The 19,389-nt window shown below is 43.0% G+C and overlaps 4 protein-coding genes across 4 annotated transcripts; 3 read left to right on the forward strand and 1 right to left on the reverse strand.

Moving 5' to 3' along the window:
- The first annotated feature begins 225 nt into the window (after nucleotides 1-225).
- On the forward strand, nucleotides 226-4,744 carry gins4 (GINS complex subunit 4 (Sld5 homolog)). The gene is made up of 8 exons (XM_080051974.1): nucleotides 226-491; nucleotides 642-728; nucleotides 2,309-2,422; nucleotides 2,528-2,625; nucleotides 2,719-2,807; nucleotides 2,971-3,061; nucleotides 3,229-3,333; nucleotides 3,567-4,744. Exons 1-7 carry the CDS (start codon nucleotides 393-395, stop codon nucleotides 3,323-3,325), a joined length of 675 nt encoding a protein of 224 aa, XP_079908100.1. The 5' UTR covers nucleotides 226-392; the 3' UTR covers nucleotides 3,326-3,333; nucleotides 3,567-4,744.
- Nucleotides 4,745-5,706: 962 nt separating this feature from the next.
- Nucleotides 5,707-6,799, forward strand: ppp1r3c2b (protein phosphatase 1 regulatory subunit 3C2, duplicate b; the record flags this gene model as incomplete). Its single annotated transcript, XM_080038168.1, has 2 exons — nucleotides 5,707-5,726; nucleotides 5,919-6,799. 2 exons carry the CDS (start codon nucleotides 5,707-5,709, stop codon nucleotides 6,784-6,786), a joined length of 888 nt encoding a protein of 295 aa, XP_079894294.1. The 3' UTR covers nucleotides 6,787-6,799.
- Nucleotides 6,800-8,092: 1,293 nt separating this feature from the next.
- Nucleotides 8,093-13,264, reverse strand: phyhip (phytanoyl-CoA 2-hydroxylase interacting protein; the record flags this gene model as incomplete). Its single annotated transcript, XM_080046288.1, has 5 exons — nucleotides 13,136-13,264; nucleotides 10,828-11,004; nucleotides 9,581-9,755; nucleotides 9,252-9,369; nucleotides 8,093-8,639 (listed from the first exon to the last, which is right to left on the reverse strand). Exons 2-5 carry the CDS (start codon nucleotides 11,002-11,004, stop codon nucleotides 8,093-8,095), a joined length of 1,017 nt encoding a protein of 338 aa, XP_079902414.1. The 5' UTR covers nucleotides 13,136-13,264.
- A 2,433-nt stretch (nucleotides 13,265-15,697) lies between these two features.
- polr3d (polymerase (RNA) III (DNA directed) polypeptide D) lies at nucleotides 15,698-19,381 on the forward strand. The gene is made up of 9 exons (XM_080037874.1): nucleotides 15,698-15,830; nucleotides 16,723-16,885; nucleotides 17,082-17,125; nucleotides 17,204-17,358; nucleotides 17,446-17,570; nucleotides 17,671-17,830; nucleotides 18,384-18,631; nucleotides 18,747-18,899; nucleotides 18,997-19,381. Exons 2-9 carry the CDS (start codon nucleotides 16,730-16,732, stop codon nucleotides 19,138-19,140), a joined length of 1,185 nt encoding a protein of 394 aa, XP_079894000.1. The 5' UTR covers nucleotides 15,698-15,830; nucleotides 16,723-16,729; the 3' UTR covers nucleotides 19,141-19,381.
- Nucleotides 19,382-19,389: the final 8 nt, after the last annotated feature.

Raw genomic sequence — 19,389 nt, forward strand, 5'->3', positions numbered from 1 at the left:
CAGAAACCCAAACCTTCATATTTATAATTTAAAGTATTTAATTGTGTAACCCATATATGTTATACGTTTCATTATTTATTATGATCGGTTTACATTAGCAGTGTGTTTTTAGTAGGCTACACACACATTACAGACAGCCTAGAACGTTGCCTTACAGACCTGACATAGGGTTTAAAATAATCTAAAGAATGATCTCGCGAGAAGAGCTTCAGTGGCGCGAATAAACAAGGAGTTCCTACCAAACACACGCTGTTGTGTTGCTAGTGGCTGTCTCCAGATAAACTTAACAAAGAATTCCTTTTAAACCCGCTACAAATGTACGTGTAAAAGTGTAACACATAGTTTCTTTTTTATCTCGGTGTCTTTGTGCATTCACTTCCGAAAGGAGAACAATGTCGGACGCCTTGTCTGACGACGGCAGCTACAACCACCAAGATGACAGCCAGGAGGATGTTATGACCCCGGCGGAGCTGATCGCTAAACTGGAAGAAGTGAGCTTATGTTGACGAAATTATCCCGTTTAGCATTACCGTGGAGTGCCGTATACCTCCTAAAGTCCCTTGAAAACACGTAACCTTCGTAAGTGACAGTGATATATGATAGCCTTACCGTACGGTGCTTTCCCTCTGTTTCGCCCACAGGCTTGGCGGAATGAGAAGTTCTCCCCGGAGCTGCTGGAGAACAAGTCTGAGGTGGTGGAGTGTGTGATGGAGCAGCTGACTCACATGGTTAGTTACACGGGGAGAACCTCCTGCTCCTGCCGTGGGTTGTGTTTTTATCCTACCTTCAAACTCTCGACTCTAAATGTCACTAAACAGCACACAGGACGTCGTTCATGCTGCAAGGAGTATGCAGGTCCATTTATAAGAAGGCTTTACTACACACGACAAAACTACAGCTACTGTAAAAGCCCTGTATTGAAAAGGTTCCATCAGTATATAAGAGTAATAGCTAAATGTACATTTATTGCATGAGTAATATCACATATCTCTTTTTAAATATGTTTTATTATACAAATTCCATTTATCATCTATGACATTAATTTATTTTTCTCAATGTTTCTGTTTATTTTATGTCCATTGTGTATTCCAGCAGACCACAGCAACTTTGTATTCTCAAGTATATTTCAGTAATATACTGAATTTGAGTACATTTGAAATACTTTAAATAACAGTCTAAAGTTCAATAATAAAAAGTAGAATAATACCCTCTGAGCTGTAGAAGAGTTGAGATACAAAGTAGAATTAAATTGAAATAATGCCATCTCTATTAAACTGTCATTACAGTTTTAGGCTCTAAATCAGAGTTCTCAAACGTTCAAGTCGACACTTTCAGATTTAGCTCGTTTTGTTAAAGCAACCGTCCAAAAAACAAAAACCAAATTAAACAGTAACCAACTACAGATGTTCTGTCTTGTTGAATTTTTCTGTTCATCAGCTAATTGTTTCTGCACATGTTTTAACATATCCCAAATCTGTTGCTTTTCTGGTCGTTGTACGTCACCCTGTAGCAAACAAATGTTAATTTATGAATAGGGGTGTCATGATCTTGATTGTAAGTCGATCGAAATTAAGTCATGGTCTCAACCTTTGAAATTTAAGGTGGATTCTTTTAATTCAGGGTCACGTTCGGCAGGCATGCTAAGAGGGAGAACACAGCATGTTGTAGCTTCTGCAGGTTACTTCCTACTACTATACCTGCAGCCAATTGTATCCAGCTGCAACCAAAAAGACACCATGGCAACTGCTGAAACGTCAACAAAATCACAAGTTATGTTGATTGTGCATCTGTGGGCGTCCGCGGTATCTTCTATGTTAGTTACTTAAAATAAAGGCCAAGTGTATGAAGATGGCGATTTTTACGCCACACGTATCAGAGTGGACCCGGCGCAGACACACGTCACATACGCGTTTTCAGGGACCACAACAAATATGGCAGGACATACACAGGCAGCCTGTGTGTACACTGCAATTACAAAAACAGGCAGTTATTGTTACATTTATTGTAAATAAATGTTGTCAATCTGACAATAAGGCCTTACTGTGGTTAGGTACATTGCAAATAATGCATAATGGAGATTATATCACTCATGACACAGTCACCATCTTTTGAAATAATATATAATAATATAAGTTATCATGGCACAAGACCAATGGTCCGAGACTAGACTGTAAAAGTTTAAAATGGCATATTAATCTGTGCTAAAAGAAGAAAAAAAAGATTGAGAATCGAATCGATTGGTCGACCCTAAATGGAGAATCGTAAAACCCCTGTTTCTGATAAGTGTCCTGGCCTTTTCCTACAACAGGAAGAAAACTTGCAGCGGGTGAAGAAAGGTGACGCAAAGGCCAGCGTCCATCGCATGGAAATAGACAGGATTCGCTTTGTGCTCAGCAGCTACCTGCGCTCTCGGCTGCATAAGGTCAGTCAGGTCAAACGACAACATGGTTCGCAAAATGAAGTGCTTCTCTCACTCTGTGCCTGTTGACTTAAGTGGCCCATATTTGTGCTGTGTTTTCTCCTCAAGATTGAAAAGTTTTTCCCGCACGTCCTGGAGAGAGAAAAGTCTCGCGGGGAGGGAGACCCATCCCTTCTTTCGCCCGAGGAGTTTGCCTTTGCCAAAGAGTGAGTGTACTTTAGGAGAGCAAAGTCAGAGCTATTTGTTTTAAGCACTGCTGTTATTGTGACACATGGGGTAAACACACATTTTGCACACAGGTACTATGCCAACACAGAAACCTACCTGAAGGCTGTAGCACTGAAGCGCATGCCGCCCAACCTACAGACAGTGGACATGCTGAAAGCAGGTGAAATCTCTTTTGTATTCTCTGTATTTCCACCTCACATGCTCCCTTTTTAAGAGTTGAGTATTGGATGACACCAAAACAATGCTATTAGCATGCTCTATCAGATGGTGACATTTCACTGACCGTCACACTAAACCTCTAATGTATCCTCATGGAATCCCAGTGCCAGAGCCCTATCTGGACTCCTTTGTGTTCCTTCGAGTGAAAGAGAGACAGGAGAACATCTTGATTGAGCCTGAAACAGACGATCAGAGGTACATTTCATCCATACGTCACCTGAATTCTTGTCATTGCATTCAAAGTCCCACTAGGTGGCAGCGTTACCTTTTCATGTTCAGTAACTGTACTTTTTTTTCCTGCCTATATATATACTTTTTTTTCTTTTAACTGACGTTATCTCTACTCTTGTCTCTTCTATCAGAGAGTTTGTGGTGGATCTTGAGGAAGGCTCTCAGCATCTAATGCGGTATCGAACAATAGCACCACTCGTCTCGAGTGGAGCTGTGCATTTAATTTGAATGTCGAGGTAAGTAAGAAAGAGCTTGACTCTTCTCATTATGTCAACACTGCCTCTTAAACAGACATCTGCAGATCTTACGTAAGCAACTGCTTGGCAGTGACATCTGGATTTATTTTTAACTCACTTAATTTTTTTTCATTGCAGTGTTCATTGTCTCCTGGCAACAGATTTGTGGAATAAAAGTGTCTTTTTTGAGAATCACAGCGCACAGTAATACAGACTTGTTTTGTACTTTACAGGTCTGTCTGCTGACGTGGACGTTTGTGGCTCCAGGTCAGAAAATGAGCAATGAGCCCATTTTTGTAACACAGCGACAATGAGGAAGGTGCAGATCAACCTGCAGAGCTGATACCTGGAAATGCATCCATCTTTCCCGCTGTTGTCAGGATTGAGGATTCACTTGTGGGACCCAAACAGACATTTGTGGCACCAAGTCTTCAAGTCACTATTGGGTTGAGTGAAAAACCGGATTCTGCAACGCTTTGTTACCATTTTTTAATCATGTCACACATTGTGGTTACATAACTTTATGTGAGACCTATTAATACAGGTCTCTCTTGTCTGCTTATAGTTTCTTCGGTTACACTATCCAGATGACTGACATTATTGGACTGTTTCCTCTGCTGCCTGCCCCATAAACAGATGCGTGAAATGACCCGCAGGGTGAAATTTCATCAGTTCACTTGGAATTGTGGTGCCTCTACCATCCCAGATTGCACCTTAATCTGTGCGTATGTTAATAGAACAGTGTCATTTTGCTCACTACATTCACATTCACATGTTTTCCTGTCATTTAAAAAAACAAATACTTTTAATGTCAAGGTAACCTTTCTGCAACTCTTTACCTTGGCTACCAAATCCAGAATTGTATCTGTGTTTTTCAAATCTTTTCTCCAACTCAAGTTTTTTTCTTTTCTTTTTTCTATTGAGTGTGTGTGTGTTTTAGTTTTATCCCAGGAGGTTGTGTGGGACATTGGCTTCTCTTTGACATAATTGGTATAATAGCATTGTTATGTAAGTGTTTCATAGCAATCAGTGCTTATTTGCCCTCACGCAAAATGCCCAGTAAGTGGAACTAATAGGGGACTGGGGGAGATTGGGCTTTACAAAACATCTAACAACGTGTCAATTGTCTTCTGAACTGCACTTCTAATCTAGCAAATATTGAACCCAGTGTTATTGTGAGATTAGGAAGAATGTTAGAAAACTATTTTCATATAGAGAAATGAAATAAGAAAAAAATCAAGCTGGCTTTGAATCCTGATAACAAACAGAAACATTAGGAGTACATACATGCTCCTATTCATTTGTATATGTTGGAAAATGAAAGAACGCTTCTCTTAGACATCGTATATCTAGATTTTTAGGAGAATAAAACCATTTGTAAATAATTGATTTCATATGAATGAATGTGATTTTTTTTTATTAATTAAACGCAGCACCCAATATCCTTGTTTTGGTCAGCTTTCTGGACTTAATCACGCAGTGTCAGATATGGTCAACTGTGTATCAGCAAAAAAAACTCCACAGGTACAAATTCTAAGTCATCTAAATGTCCTTAAGTTTGGTGTCCAAATACAGGCGTCTCATGGTTTATGTTTACGTAACTCAATACGCACCTTGGACTGATTCTTGGATATCTTACTCAATTTGGTGCTTAGAATTGGTTTGTAATACTGCCCTCCTCCATGTGATGCATTTTGGTGGACGGTGGGGCAGGGATCCTTTTGAGATAGGAGCCAACTAGCACAGGAACCCCTTCCAATGAAATGGTCTTAGAATAGATTCCAGGATGACTGGGATAGTTTCCACAATGCAGAGTGGAATTACATGCAGTGGACGTGCGTGCACTGGAATGGCCTGGTCAGAGCTGAGGTAACGGTAGAGAGGACCCTTCAACATTGATCTTCACAGCTTATATCCCAGCGTGTTCACATGATAGTGTTGTCAAATCCGAGTCAAAACTAGAATTAGTTTGAGTAGAAGTAGCACCTACCGCATGTTAAATACAAGGAATGTCGAAAACAACAGCAGAGAAACATAAAACCATAGGACTAAGCTGATTGGTCAGGAGAATGTAAAGGGTGGAGTCTACAACAGGGCATCTTAACTGGGGTAGTATGGCAAGTATAAATAGGGTCCTGTGCCACATTTGGGTGCAGGGATGACTAAGGCCACGGACAACTTTCTGCTCATGCGAGTTTGTAAGTAAGATTTTAAAAAATAAATCCTTTAACTTTTTTTGGGAGATTATAATTCCAGAATTGCACCCAGAGAGAGGTTTTGCATTTCTAACAACATTGATTTTTTTTCCATTTTCTAGAACTCCAACCAAACATTGAGGACAATATGTTGGCTACTCCGCACCACACTACCAGTATGGAAATCTCCAGTACATCGTAAGCACTTAATGCAAACTGTTGATTTATGTTGCTGTGATCTGTATCATCATGCATAATTTTTGGTATCTTTTTTCCCCTTAATCCTGTGATGCATCCCTTACCTAACAACCCAATGACGGTTTATGCAAAAGTTGAATCAGGCCTTATTGGGAACCGCTTTTATTTAAATAACTTTTTATCTCTTGCTAGTGTCCTGCCAGCGGTTGGCCTCAGGTCAACGGCCCAGTCAGCTGGACTTGCGGAGATCGCCGTCAGGCTGTGCTTGAACCAGCGTAAACAACTGTGTCCTCATGTCTGGGTTCCCATCCTGAAGCCCCAGCGCCCTTGCATCCGTCCTCCAGTTTTGAGTCAGCTATCGTCTGACCTCTTGAGCCAAGCTTATCTGACTCACCCCCTTGCATCTTTCTGGGAGGACTTGGATCTGGATGAGGATGTTTGGCTCCCCATCAAGAACAAACATGTGGCCTTCGCTGACTCGCATGGATTGTCTCTGACCGCTGTGCGAGAGTTTTCTGAAGTAGAGGACCAGTCTGAGCTCGGCCTGCTTCCGTCGTTGCTAGATTTGGAAAACACTTTAGGAGATGGTTACAGCTGCACCGTGAGCACCTGCTGCCCAGGGACACGACTCATACTGGGCTTCCCTCAGCCCTCTGCAGATTTCCAGGCCTTTCGGGCCAAGCTGGCAGCGAGCATGGTGATTCTGGATAGCTGCAGTGTTACAGAGCAGGCGCTCCAAGGTCTCGTCCGAGTCAGGAACATCAGTTTCAAGAAGGATGTGCAGGTACGAATCACCTTCGACTCGTGGCTGAGCTACAGAGATGTTCCGTGCACATACCTGCCAAAACGCTTCGGAGGACCTCAGACAGACATCTTTGAATTTGACATTGCCATTCCTAAAGTGCTAGATGCCAAACGGAAAGTAGAGTTCTGTTTGAGGTACTCTGCAGGAGGGCAGAGCGACCCTTTTTGGGACAACAACAACGGACAGAATTACAGCATTGCTGTGTGTGTGAGCTCACATCTCTGTTGCGGAAAGAATCTAAGTGAAAGGGCATGACTTACTCAGCCAAGAGGGGATCCCTATTTTTGTCACACAGTCCATGTGTGAAGATGAAATGGGTATATTTTATTACATTTGCATTGGTTTCAGTCTGAATTGGTGCTCTTATTTTCTTAAATGTTTTGACATTTTGGTATTGTATTAACTTTGTATAAAAAAAGTCTTCAAAACATGTTGGTTTATTGCATTCAATTTTCTTTTATAATTTTTCTTTTCACATTCAGCATTTCAAATGGGTGAATTTTTTTCCGTCCACACTTGTCATTTTCCTACAATTTGGTCCCTCAACCATAGCATGCATTACTGTTTAGCACCAGGGAGGGGATCCCTTTCTCTTCTGGCAGTTTTGGGATTCCCATATAGGTCTGAGTTTACTGGGCAAGAACAGACATAAGCCCCTCAGCAATAGAGAAGCCAATCTTAACTCAGTCCTGTTTGTAGAGCTGAGGCCCGCTGTCATAGACTGATTGCAGGGAACCTTGTGATATCATCTTCCCCATTACCTTCCTCCTAAAACCCACTGAACGGCCCTGCTTGGCTTTCGCTGTCACGTTGCTTCATTTTTGTCAGCAACATTGAAATTGGATTACAATGCATTTCCTCATATCGCTCAAATTAGCTTTTTAAAACATTAAAGGATTGTGAAAACTAGTGTTAATACTAACACATTTAGCATTGATATGAGACATTTGGCGATCATTCGTCTTTTTTGTTCAAAAGACAAAGACCATCTGGCAGTGACTTTATAGAGATAGAGAGAGGGCCAGTAGAAATAGCAAAACATTTGTTATAAGCTCCATAATTTTTTTAAACCACTGACTTATAAACGCGCCATGCTTCTAGGGTGTACACCTCCAGGTAGATTTGAAGACAAATGTCTTCAAAAGAAGTCCTGCATAACACCAAAAACATCTTCAGGAAAAAATGTAAGTCCAAAAGTTTGGGAAAAGATATTCAGGAAAAGCCAGGAAGACACCAACGAGCACAGATGTTTTCCAGTCTTCTAAAGCCTCATGTCTTCGGTTATGATTTTCTTAGCAGTCACGTATGGATGTGTGATCGTGATGAAGGTCTGCGGTACACATTGTGGAAGTCTTCTACTTAATACTCACTAATCTAGTCCAGGCAGGAGGGAAGAGGGATAGCAGCATGCACACACCCTAAGAGGTGGGCTGTCTCACTGTGTCCTGACCTACACACGATGGGTCATTGTAAGGTCAAAGGTTTTGTCTTGTGCAGCCCTGTATCTTTTAATACTGTAAGCCCACATACTCACAGGTCTGTTGACACATCAGCATCTCCCTCAGCGTCCCACACTGATGTTGCACACTTTGCAGCTTGGGTCTTTCTTGGCGTTGGCTGTGGTCTGACTCTTAAGCTGGTGGTGCCCGCTGATCTGCTCCACACTGCCCTGATCCAAGTGGATCGGCTCTGTGAAAAGCAGCTCAAGGATGACGTCGCTGGCATGGCAGTACAGAGGCTCCTCCCCTGGCCTCTGGGGGGCAGTGTATGTCAGGAACGGGTTGGATGCCAAGTCCAGCATGGGGAGGCTGGTGCGACAGAAGGTATCTCCATCTGAGCCGACCGGGGCCTGCACAAGCACGACGTAGTGGTACGCTGTGTACATACAGTAGAAGTCTGCAAAGTACAGGTTGATGTTGGGGTTCAGCAGGTGTCCAGCTGGGATCTGGAAACGCATGGGGCCGTATGGGGAGTCTTTGGGAGGAAGGCCTGTATCAAACTCTGTGTTGCAGCTGAAAAAGACTCCCTGCAGTTTGCCATTGATTGGAGAACCATGGCTCCCACTGCTGTCCTTAAGGGCTGGACGCATCAGGCCTCCACATTCGCTTCTAATCCAAGATATGAAAACAAAAGATAGTGCATTACACTTAACAAAAAAAGATGTCTTTGACCTTACACTGAATAATAAGATACAGCAAGCAGCCGTTTAGCTTTGCAAAACGACTAGAAACAGCTAGTCTGGCCCTATCCAAAGGTAACAAATCTGCCTATGAGCAGTGCTTATCACTTTTATCAGTGTAAAAAACATTGTGGTTTCACGATGGGTAATGCCATACGCAGTAACTTCTGTCACTATGATGTGCCAGGCAACCGGTGAAAGTTACTGTTCCCAGCCAAGAGACAGTGTGGCACATAATCCCCCGTAAAACCCCAACATGCTGTTTCTGTTTGTACAAATTACAGAAACAAGATCTAGCACCTTAATCTGTGAGCTATCGAAGTGCTTGTGGATTCTATACCATTGGACGGAGCCAAGTTAGCTTTATCCCCTGTTTTCAGTCTTTGTGCTATAGCTAAGCTTACCAACTGTTCGTGGTAGCTTCCCAGTACAGACATGATTAATTGTGTCAATCTTCTCATTCAACTCTAAGCAAGGTAGCAAAATGTCTCACTATCCTTTTAATCGCTGTACAAAGAAGAGAGAAGAATGCAGCACTGACCTGACACGGTCGAAATAGTCTGGGTGCTGGTTGCGATAAAACACAGAGAATTTTAGCAGCCTCCCCGCAGAGCCCTTGGCCTTGTCGAGAAGCTGCTGTAGGTGGTCCATGGCATAGTCTGAAAAGTTGACAGGAGATGAGTCATTCCAAAAAATCTGCATTACTTTGAAATGCAAATGATCAACCGATTCTGAGACAAATTTAGTTGCTGTTTTTTTGCCACTGCAGTGTACTGCGGTTCTTTGTCCTTATCTTGCATTGCTTAGCTTAAAGATGTCATACTTGTGCTGTATAATACATTATCTGTGTCAGGCATTGGTGTGTCATACCCCCGGTGCAGAAATCCACCACCTGGCTCCACTCTGACACCAGGTAGTCACCATCTGGCTGTCGGACAGCAGTTTGGACGGCAACACAATACTCGGTCCGCGGGCTGAGGAACCAGTGTCCCCTCACCGCCATGGGAAGAGGCACAGCCTTGGCCACCAGCTTGGTTGGCACATCCTGAAGGACGAAAGCAGGAAGAAGTTGACATCAGGGTTATAACGGGTTTTCATTTACATGTCAAAATGTTTAGTCATCCCTTTTTTCCCCTCCGTAAACTTTGCCTTATTATCATGATATTCCTTGTTGAGGCTCAAGCTGCTGTAACTAGGATACGTCTAATCAAATCAGCTGCTTTGTTTTGGCCAAGGCCTCTTTGAGAAGAAGCAAAGCTAATTGCCACAGTCTCAGAGGCACCATACTGTATATCCATGGCAACATCTCTGATGCAAAAGTTTGTTTGTGCCACATTGTGCATCGGAAAGAGTGAACATATCCTCCATTCAGGACCAACTCACTCAGTATTACACCTGCCTCGACTTTACACATGAGCAATTTTTCAGCTGTTGGAATGCCAGCTGCAGTATTAGGCCATAATTACTGCCAAAATCTAGCATCTGACGTAAGGGTGATAATGAATGTCGAACACTGAATTCATCACTTTAATGCTAATAGCGTTAATAATTTGTGGGTATTCGGAACAACAATTGTAAATATACACCATATCGGCGGACTGAAGAACCAACCAAAAAGACAGACTGGTTTTTCCATTCTCTTGCTGCTTCCCTGGCTAAAATATAAAGCGTAAACACCTGTATGGCAAAATACATACGTTGTGCATAATGTAGCTAGACTAAATGTTATGTGGTGCAGATGAGTTTGTTAGGTTCTGTCCACTTTAAAAGGAAATAATGTACAAGTGAGTCACTGGCCTGAAGCTGCTGACTGCACTCATCTGCTGTTTTTCGCCTCCAATTGGAAGTGACTGAAAGGGCGCAACCACAGTATTCTGTGTTCAGACTAATGCAGAATATCAAGAGGCAGTTAATGAGGCATGTTACCAAACCAGACCTCAACAAAAGGCACCCTTTCCCTCTTGAATGCCGTGTCGTACAAGAGGTATGTATCTGGTGTGAATGTGGAATATGAACACAGAGCACAGCAGGAGACACTACTTAGTGGGGGAAACAGAGACAGCCAGGGTAAAGGATAGAGAATGGGTGAATGAGGAGGTGCAGAAGATTTGTCAGACCCTGTGTTTAAAGCGGTTGGGGTCACTGCACGCCTTGCGGCTCAGGTCAATGAAGAAGTGTGTGGTTCTAGCGGTGTCCTCGGGCGGCATATCCCACACGATGCGGAAGGAGTCACAGGTCACCTCGCAAATCCGGATGTTGCAGGGGGTGGAGAGGGGGGCGTCCATTTCCGTCATCTGAAAACAAACCAAGAGATAAAAGATGATAGTGAAAACTGGAGTGTAATCTGTGAGCTGTAAACACCAGCGCTGCTAATAAAGATTACAATTGTATCACAAAGGGCTACAAAGGGGACACTACAACAGTTGAGGAACACCACGGCTGACTACCCCTCAGACAGAATCCAATTAACCTTTCATTTGGGGATTTGCTGTATGCCTTTTTTGTTAGCTGGCCTGCTCTCTTCCCCTCCCCTACCCACCCTTTACTTGCCCTTAACTGACATTTCCCACCATTACACAACTCCATATGCTCCCGGCTGAGTGACTGGCCTCTGCTTTCCCCCCGTGCATTTTATAATCCACCTACAGCAGTAGTCTCCCAGCAACCACAAGTCCGCAGCATCCCTCAATCTTCTCCTGTAATTCTCAAGGAAGGAGTTGCCAAACAAAAAACACAGCTGCGGCCGTCAGCAGCAATTTAAAGTAAAGGTAACTCTTTTTTTTAAAGCACCCTTTAGCTGAAGTGCATGCCTTTCAGAACCAACTGAGCAAGTGAACCCTTTGCAACTCAAGGGAAATCTTCCAGCAGCTTTTATATTGTTTGGGCAGATATAGGAGAGGTTTAAGTGTCAGCGGCAGTTGATGTATGATCATATTTCCTTAGGTGCCCATCAGTGGTTTCGATCCAGGCCGGTGCATATAGCCCTGAGCGCCCGGGCTGAGGGCTATCTGTTGCTCAGCCAGTGATTGTGTTTGATTAGCTGTCACCTGGCCTCTCATAAACCATTGGTAAGTCACTGCAGTGTGTGTGTACAATGGTCCTCTTCCTTTGCCCTGAGGCTCGGTGCACATCTTTTCCTCCGCAGCTTGCTTGTAACTTTCATCCATCTTATAATGTGTTATTGCAATTGTCTCCTCCTGCATTGCTTGGGAAACATTTTCTCTTTATTACTCTGGAATGCGAGCATCTTTAAAGCCAGAGGATTCACTGCCTGCATCCCTTATTGAAATCACTCTGGTACTCTCTCACATATGCTAAATCACAGATGTGCCTAAAAATAACCCTACAGCACTCCTTTTGTTGCCCGTCTGATCCTATAGGTGCCTGCTGTAGTATAGTGTCATTGTCTGACTGCCAGGCCTGTGAAGGTCCTCTCCGGGCAGGATGATGGACAGGCTGCAGCAGCTCATTAGAGCCTGTGAACTGTGAAATTCGTTCGGAAGCTCGTTCACTCTGCGACCATGGGAGAGAAACGTTGCATCACGCACGTATGTTTTCACGCGTCTGTTATCCAGCTGCTGCTCCCATTTTCTTACCGTGGTGTCTTTTCAGAGAGAGAGAGAAACTGGGGCAAGAAGGGCAATCTGCCAGGACAAGTCATCAAAGACCTGTGTGTGCGTGTGTGTGTGTGTGTGCGTGTGTGTGTGTGTTTGCTCTACTTTTGGATGCAATACAAAAGCAGGGGGGGAATCGTATAAACAAATAAAATCCCATTTCCCTCATTTATAAATCAGTCTGTCGGAAGAAATGGGAGACAATTATTTCTGCAGCAAAAAACTAGCTTTGATAGCCAGTTGCTCCAAATGATCTGGATCTGATTGATTATATTTATCTAGCGCTCAGTTACCATTCGCACACCACGGAGATGTTGGTATCTCTCTGACACAGCATCATGAAAGAGGCTGCTGCATTCATGCATATGCATCAGTGCACAGAAAGCAACTATGTGGTTCAAAGTCAATTGTTTTTCTGCATCCAAGGAGAATAATTTTAAACACATTTAGATGGCTGCATGGGGGAGGAAGAAAAAGCATCACATGTTGTGAACTAAATGGGTTGAAATGGCATTAAACATTTCAACATAACAACTACTACTCAATGCTGCCGTATGAATTATGCTCAGCACCGGAACCAACGTGAAATTGCATTGGTGGGATGTAATACATGTCCCAAATTGGGAATAAATGTCATCACACCTGTGCGTGTATTAATTAAAACTCATGCGTTGACACCACAACTAATGTAGTCGTCTGACTTTGTGTCTAATACTAGGATTAGACTATATAGACAAGGATTACAAAACAATAGGTTTGTTGTCTGAGCACTACGAGTATGAATGTAGGCAGATTTCAAAGGATAACTTACTTGTATGAGGCTCAAATTAGTGACGAGTGAAGATTGTAGCCGGGGCTGAAATTCTACCCTCTTCTTCTTTCGCTTTTCTACTTGCCTCCTCTGCTGCAGCTGATGATAGATCCCCCAGGAAAACTGATTAGGAGGTGAAACCAACACACAGGCTCTTCTCTCTCTCTCCTCTCCGTCTGTTTCTCTGTATCACACACAAACACTCGCACCCCCCACACATACACCTCCATCCCTCCCTCTCTCCCTCCCTCCCCCTGCCTCCAGTTCTCATTTGTGTTCTGCTCTGAGAATGATGTTGACTCCACTCATATTTGCAGCCACGCAAGCCGAATTTAAACCTAAAATTGTGCAACTGGAGTGTGACCATAGTGCGCTCCATCAAGCCCTTCGTCAGCATCCCACTTTCGCTGGGCAATCACACACAATGCAGTCACTCTGCCCTGAGGCACAAAACTAACACACACACACACACACACACACACACACACACACGGACTGGACACTTACGTAGCTGCTTGCATACATGTCAACGCTCTGATATGGAGACAGTATGGGGCTGTGAGGAAATAAATGAGCCATTTTGAACACGCTCCACTGAGTATTAGGCATTCAAAAGAGATTATGTTGATTGATTCCCCAGTAAATAGCACAGACCACCATTAAGACCTAAAACAACAAATATACTGTACATGTGCCAACTGTCATGCCATATGGACAACCCCCCCCCATCCCAGCAGGAGGAGGAGAGGGATGCCACTATTTAGGTCCAGAGTAAGCAGGTTTCCCCCATCATCCAGTCATAGAGGGATATGTTTTTCTACTGTTTTAACCTCCTGGTGCGACTGCATTTGTGATTTCAATAGACTATGGGGATTAAAGGCTGTAATCTCCATCTGAAACAATGGATATGCCCACAGAATGAAGACAGACAACAACAAAGGGATCAACTGAGAGTAAGAGTGCAGTCCTTTCACAAACTATTTCAAAAATGACAAAGATATATTGCCATAATTCCACTGACTGTGTGTGAGGCACTGAGATGCTTCATTTTGGTCTAGCCAGCCGCAGAGAAGTGATACCCTCTGAGTGTAATTATATGGCAATCATCCATCATTAGTCATGCCATGACAGTCTGCCTCCGTCCGAATAATATCCCTCTCCACTCCAGAGGTAGGAATAGCCATTTTGTTAGGGGAGGGGTGCCTGTGTCTGTAAGGAGGAGAGTTTGGCCCCATTCCTATAAACCATTTGTTGGTGTCTAAAAATGGAAACAACAATGTCCCTCATATTTTAATGTGACCCAAACATAAACACATTTTAACATATTTCCAAAAATGTTTTTTCCACAACCCACCAACAGCATACCAGGCAGGAGACCAAACCATTATCATCAAGAGCAGACACCATTAGTTTGGAGTGAATGTCTGGCCTGGAACCCCAACGTAGACTGGAGCAGCCCGGAGCAAGGCTTTAATTCTCCTTTTTGTTCCTGAGGGGAGATGTGGGATGGCCCCAGAATTTAAGAGAAGTTTAGTCATCCAAACATTTATTAATATGAATCTGTCTGCACCACATTTTGAAGAACTTTCAAATGGGATGCGCTAACTTTATGATTATGGACGTACAGTAACTTTTCATTTTCTTTGGCTACATGCTCAAAGAAGAGATTAACGTCTTGTGATCACTTTGTTGAGTAGATTGGAAACCAATATGTGTCTGATCAGCAGCTAGAATGCAGTGCTGTTGAGAACTTCTCTAAACCTGCTGTGAGAAACCCTGAAGAAAAGTTACTCCTTTTTGCTCAATCAAAGCCAAGTTGTAGGACCAGTGAATTATGACACTAGTTAGTTGGCACTGTTGGACGCACAACAGAGTGTCTTCAGTCAGAGGCTCCTGCAGTTCCACTGCAGTAAGGACAGGTACAGGGGGCCATTCCTGCACACTGCCATATAACCATACGACTCCCCATATGCGCCAAGAGAGGACACTCTCCTGGCAGTGCACAATGTAATGCACATTGTACATTGAATCTGCAAACATTATAGCCATATCTTGTATTAAGTTAGTGTTCATAATATACTATTGCTATTCATTGGCACTGGCAGGCACTCCATTGGTCTATTCTGCATAGGTTACTATTACAGTATAACAGTAGGCCTACTGCTCCAAAAGCAGTATTGCAGCCTACATGGCCTTTATTCACGTGATAAACAACCTTATTTACAGGTAGCTCGAGATATAATTAATCTTAATAAGTTTAGCTCTTATTATAATGATATATTAATAATATGTCCTGTGCATTAGCTTAACTGCGTTACATTTAACACATCAATTGCAATTGGTAGGCTACTCGGTTTCATGCACAAAGCCTACCACAAGGACACACAGTCCCGGATGCTCTCGTGCGTTGATTTTCTCCGCATATTAATTTTGATTTACAAAACAACTACATTATTCGTAGCAACATAGGCCTACTTTTAATAATAATCCACAGGCTAAATAAATTACCCAAATGCACATCTTTGTGCGCAGCTGTGATCCACCTGAGCAGAGGGTGGTGACACTGCGGAAGTGTCATGGCGCCGCACGTCATCATGCCGTGTCAGAAACAGAACTAGCGCTGGACAACTTCTAATGAGTCTCCTTGATCAAGCTTAGAACTAATATCTAATCGGGACATCGGAGAGATCGTTAAGTGAGTATCCGGAGAGGCATGGCGGGTCCAAAGTGTTTCATTTCAGCGTTATGGTTCAACATAACGGCTAGTATCCTCGTATGTGTGTTGATTTAGCCACGTGTTGCTGGGTTACTGCTGCTGTTGACGCAAAATGATGAAATATTACGAGGCATGGTGGCAATACACTTAAAGTTTAAAGGGGTCCTTTGGCTTGCACACATAAAATAGCTTATTGTTATTTGTGTCACTGAACTACAGGCGTTGCTGTGCGTGCTGAAGGACCAGGGGCCCATTTCCCTCAGAGTCATTCATGTCCTATTCATCAAAACACATCTACATTTTTTAGTACCTCTTTGTCAATGTGTCCTGCATTTTAGAACATCATGTGCTGGTGCTTACCACTGAGACAAAAAGGGATTATTCATTTAGGATAGTAGGCCTATACTGTGTAAATACCGTGCAGGAATCTATTTGTATCTATATCTATTTTATAATTTTATCAGATTATTTTTGCCACTGCATTTCAGTTATTCATATAAAAAAGCACCATAAGGCACTAGTGCTTTACTCAATCTGTCCAGGAAAATTACTTTTCTTTAGACTTAGATGGTCAAATTAGTAAAATGGCTAATGAGATAAAACTCAATGAACTTTGACCCTAAATCAATAATACTTGCATATAAACTACATGATGCTAATAATGATTCATACATTGGGAATGAGGATTAATAACCAAGCAGGTTGTCTGAGTTAAGGGTCATACTGTTGCTCTTGTCCATAGCCTATTTCAATACAAAGTAACAGTGATTCAAATAAGAAACGAAAAAACCTGCTGCATTAGTATTTGATTTTGTCAATCAGTCACACATGACACAATGTCTTTTAATTCCCTTTTTTGCCACGTGTTCAGTTTCAGGATGGCAGATCCAGGTGAGGCCGGTGGTCAGCGCACGCCGACCCCTGGAGGGAGCAGTGCAGGACCACTGACGGGCCGCCGACCAGGAGGCGCCATGACGCCCGGCCGTCTGCCCTCCATGCGCTCCAGAGACCTCACCTTGGGAGGAGTCAAGAAGGTAATGTCACAGCGTCTGACTGTGTCGGAAACCTGCTAAAAAATAATCATTGTCATTGTCCTGGAAATGCTCCTCAACTGTTCTCTATGTGATCTAAAAAAAACAGACTAAGCAACAGATATGCATTTTCTATATTTTTTTGGCTGATTTTTTTCATTTAATTCATAAAAAATAAAATAATTCTGTTTTTTTTCAGAAAACATTTACACCCAACATTATTGGCAGGAAAGCCAAAGACGAGTAAGTTTCATGATTGACCCAAAGAGAATATCTTATGTGTTTGTGAGACTGTTGACTCATAACTGTCTGTCGTGACAGCACCAAAGTTGAGAGCGGGGAAAGGAGAGGGAGGAGGGATGGAGAGCGTGGTCGAGGTCGGGGAGAAAGAGGCAGGGGCCGAGGTCGCCCGGAGGTCATCCAGTCCCACTCCATCTTTGAACAGGGGCCCGCAGAGATGATGATGAAAAAGAGAGGTAGGGGTTTAGACACTCTCTCTGTGCTGCTGCATGATGTAATGACTATAATACACATGCATAACTGTCTTCTCTCCTGTCACACAGGCGGCTACGAGAACGAGAGAGATGCTCCGAGCGTGGGTCCGTCGCCCATCATCAATATTAAAAAGGAGAAGAGAGAGACCGAGGAGGAGACCAAAGAGATTCTGCGCAGTCTTGAGCGAGATACCGTGAGTCCCCTGGTTATAGATAGTCGAGTTTATTAAGTCAATTTATTTAACTTTTTTTTTTAATTGATTTGTCTTTTCCTTCGACATGGCATTCTTCCAGTTTGTAGACGACCCCTTCCTGAAGAGCGAGAAGAGCAGCTGCCCCGTCCAGCTCCCCCTCGCCGTGTCAGGATGGGGATTCAAAGAGGAATTTATCCCCCCTGCTGTGAAAATAGAGAAGGTAGACGAGGATGATGAACCCATGGAGCCTGCAGTCGAAGGTAACTGCAGTCACTTTTGTACTTTTGACTTTGAGTATTATTTAAAGCCCCTGTAAACCCATATTCATTCTTACTATGTTATGTAGGCAGTTAGTTGCATGATAGTATGCTATCTGAAAAGAGCCTTTTTATTAATCCAAATTAAAGATATGATCATTTAAGGTTAATAAACTTTACAGAATTTCGATTTTGATGAGGCGGGCTGTGCTCTGGTTCTTATTACACAATAAGTATATTGAACTAGTCACGGCATTCCTCTACCTGAACTTTCTATTAAAAACCATGACTATTGATACCGTTAGATACGGCCACGCGCTCACAGTCATGTCAACTGTCTAGACAGTTAAAAAAAAGTATATATTTTTTAAACTTAAGTTTTAGAATATTTATTAACATTTATTATTTGATATTTTGCATCACTATGAAAAACTATAAGGTCCTTTATTGAGTCACCAGCTTCTGTTTCTTTACTTTATGTCAGGAAAGTACAAGACAAGCATGTTGTTTCACGTAGCTGCTCTCTTCAAAAGATACACATCTTTCTCCTGCTCAGTGAAACCAGAGCCAGAGGAAGGGGAGGTAAAGAAGTCAGAGTGGGCTTTCCGGCCTCCTCCTCTCCCCGAGCCGGAGTTCCTGCCCGACCTGCTGCACCGCTGGAGTCTGAGCAAAGGAGAGGAGCTGTTCTTCATGCAGCTGCCTGATTCGCTGCCCGGCCAGCCCCCCACACAAGAGCTCCGGCCGGTCAAAACAGAGGTTCAGACAGAGGACGGGCAGTCCGTGCTCCTGAAAACAGAGCCTCAGGTTGGAAAAAGCAGCTCTTCTCTACATGTTAAATGCATGCCCATGCAGAGGGTTGTGTGTGTGTGTGTGTGTGTGTGCGTGTGTAATTTAAATGCCATTTTTAAATCAAAAACAGGAGGAGGAAGCAGAAGACAACAGCTGCAATCTGAAAGACCTGCGCGAGGGTGTTGTAGGAAAGCTGCTGGTGCGAAAATCTGGCCGAGTTCAACTCATACTGGGACAAGTGACACTTGATGTGTCTCTAGGAACTACATGCGCTTTCCTTCAGGTATATTTATAGATATGTCTCTCTGTTAACGTAGGATCAGAATTGTTACCGTTTTTTGACTTGCTTTTCTCTTCTTCCCCGCTCCACGTGTCCTCAGGAACTGGTCTCTATAGGCACGGAGGGAAGAACAGGTGACTTGACTGTATTAGGGAACATCAAACACAAAATGGTATGCTCCCCAGACTTTGAGGCTCTACTGGACAGCAGTGCCTTTACTATGCACTGTCCGCCTGGAACCTGATGTTCAAAACAAGTATTATAGCCGTCGATTGAGATTTTGTGATTTCAGATGGGCTACCCTAAAGTAACATATTGAAAAACACTATCTATTAATATGAATTTATTTTCTTCTTGTGGAGTAGGCATATTAATTCAGGGTTCAAAGTTTGAATGCTGTGCCATTTATTTTTTTTAATATGCCTGTATCTGAAACTACTTGACAAGACTGTACATGGATGTAAATGTGTGAATAAAAAAAAAGTTTTTTGTT

The sequence above is a fragment of the Ammodytes marinus genome (genome assembly GCF_949987685.1).
Source record: "Ammodytes marinus genome assembly, chromosome: 2".
In the NCBI taxonomy this organism is placed as follows: domain Eukaryota; kingdom Metazoa; phylum Chordata; class Actinopteri; order Uranoscopiformes; family Ammodytidae; genus Ammodytes; species Ammodytes marinus.

What these genes read in the sequence shown, in the direction of transcription:
- gins4 (XM_080051974.1), top strand. Translation starts at nt 393, where the DNA reads ATGTCGGACGCCTTGTCTGACGACGGCAGCTACAACCACCAAGATGAC. An exon ending in TGATCGCTAAACTGGAAGAA is followed by an intron (nt 492 to 641) that starts GTGAGCTTATGT and finishes TTTCGCCCACAG; the next exon opens with GCTTGGCGGAATGAGAAGTT. An exon ending in AGTGGACATGCTGAAAGCAG is followed by an intron (nt 2,808 to 2,970) that starts GTGAAATCTCTT and finishes ATGGAATCCCAG; the next exon opens with TGCCAGAGCCCTATCTGGAC.
- polr3d (XM_080037874.1), top strand. Translation starts at nt 16,730, where the DNA reads ATGGCAGATCCAGGTGAGGCCGGTGGTCAGCGCACGCCGACCCCTGGA. An exon ending in CCTTGGGAGGAGTCAAGAAG is followed by an intron (nt 16,886 to 17,081) that starts GTAATGTCACAG and finishes GTTTTTTTTCAG; the next exon opens with AAAACATTTACACCCAACAT. An exon ending in TCCTGAAAACAGAGCCTCAG is followed by an intron (nt 18,632 to 18,746) that starts GTTGGAAAAAGC and finishes AATCAAAAACAG; the next exon opens with GAGGAGGAAGCAGAAGACAA.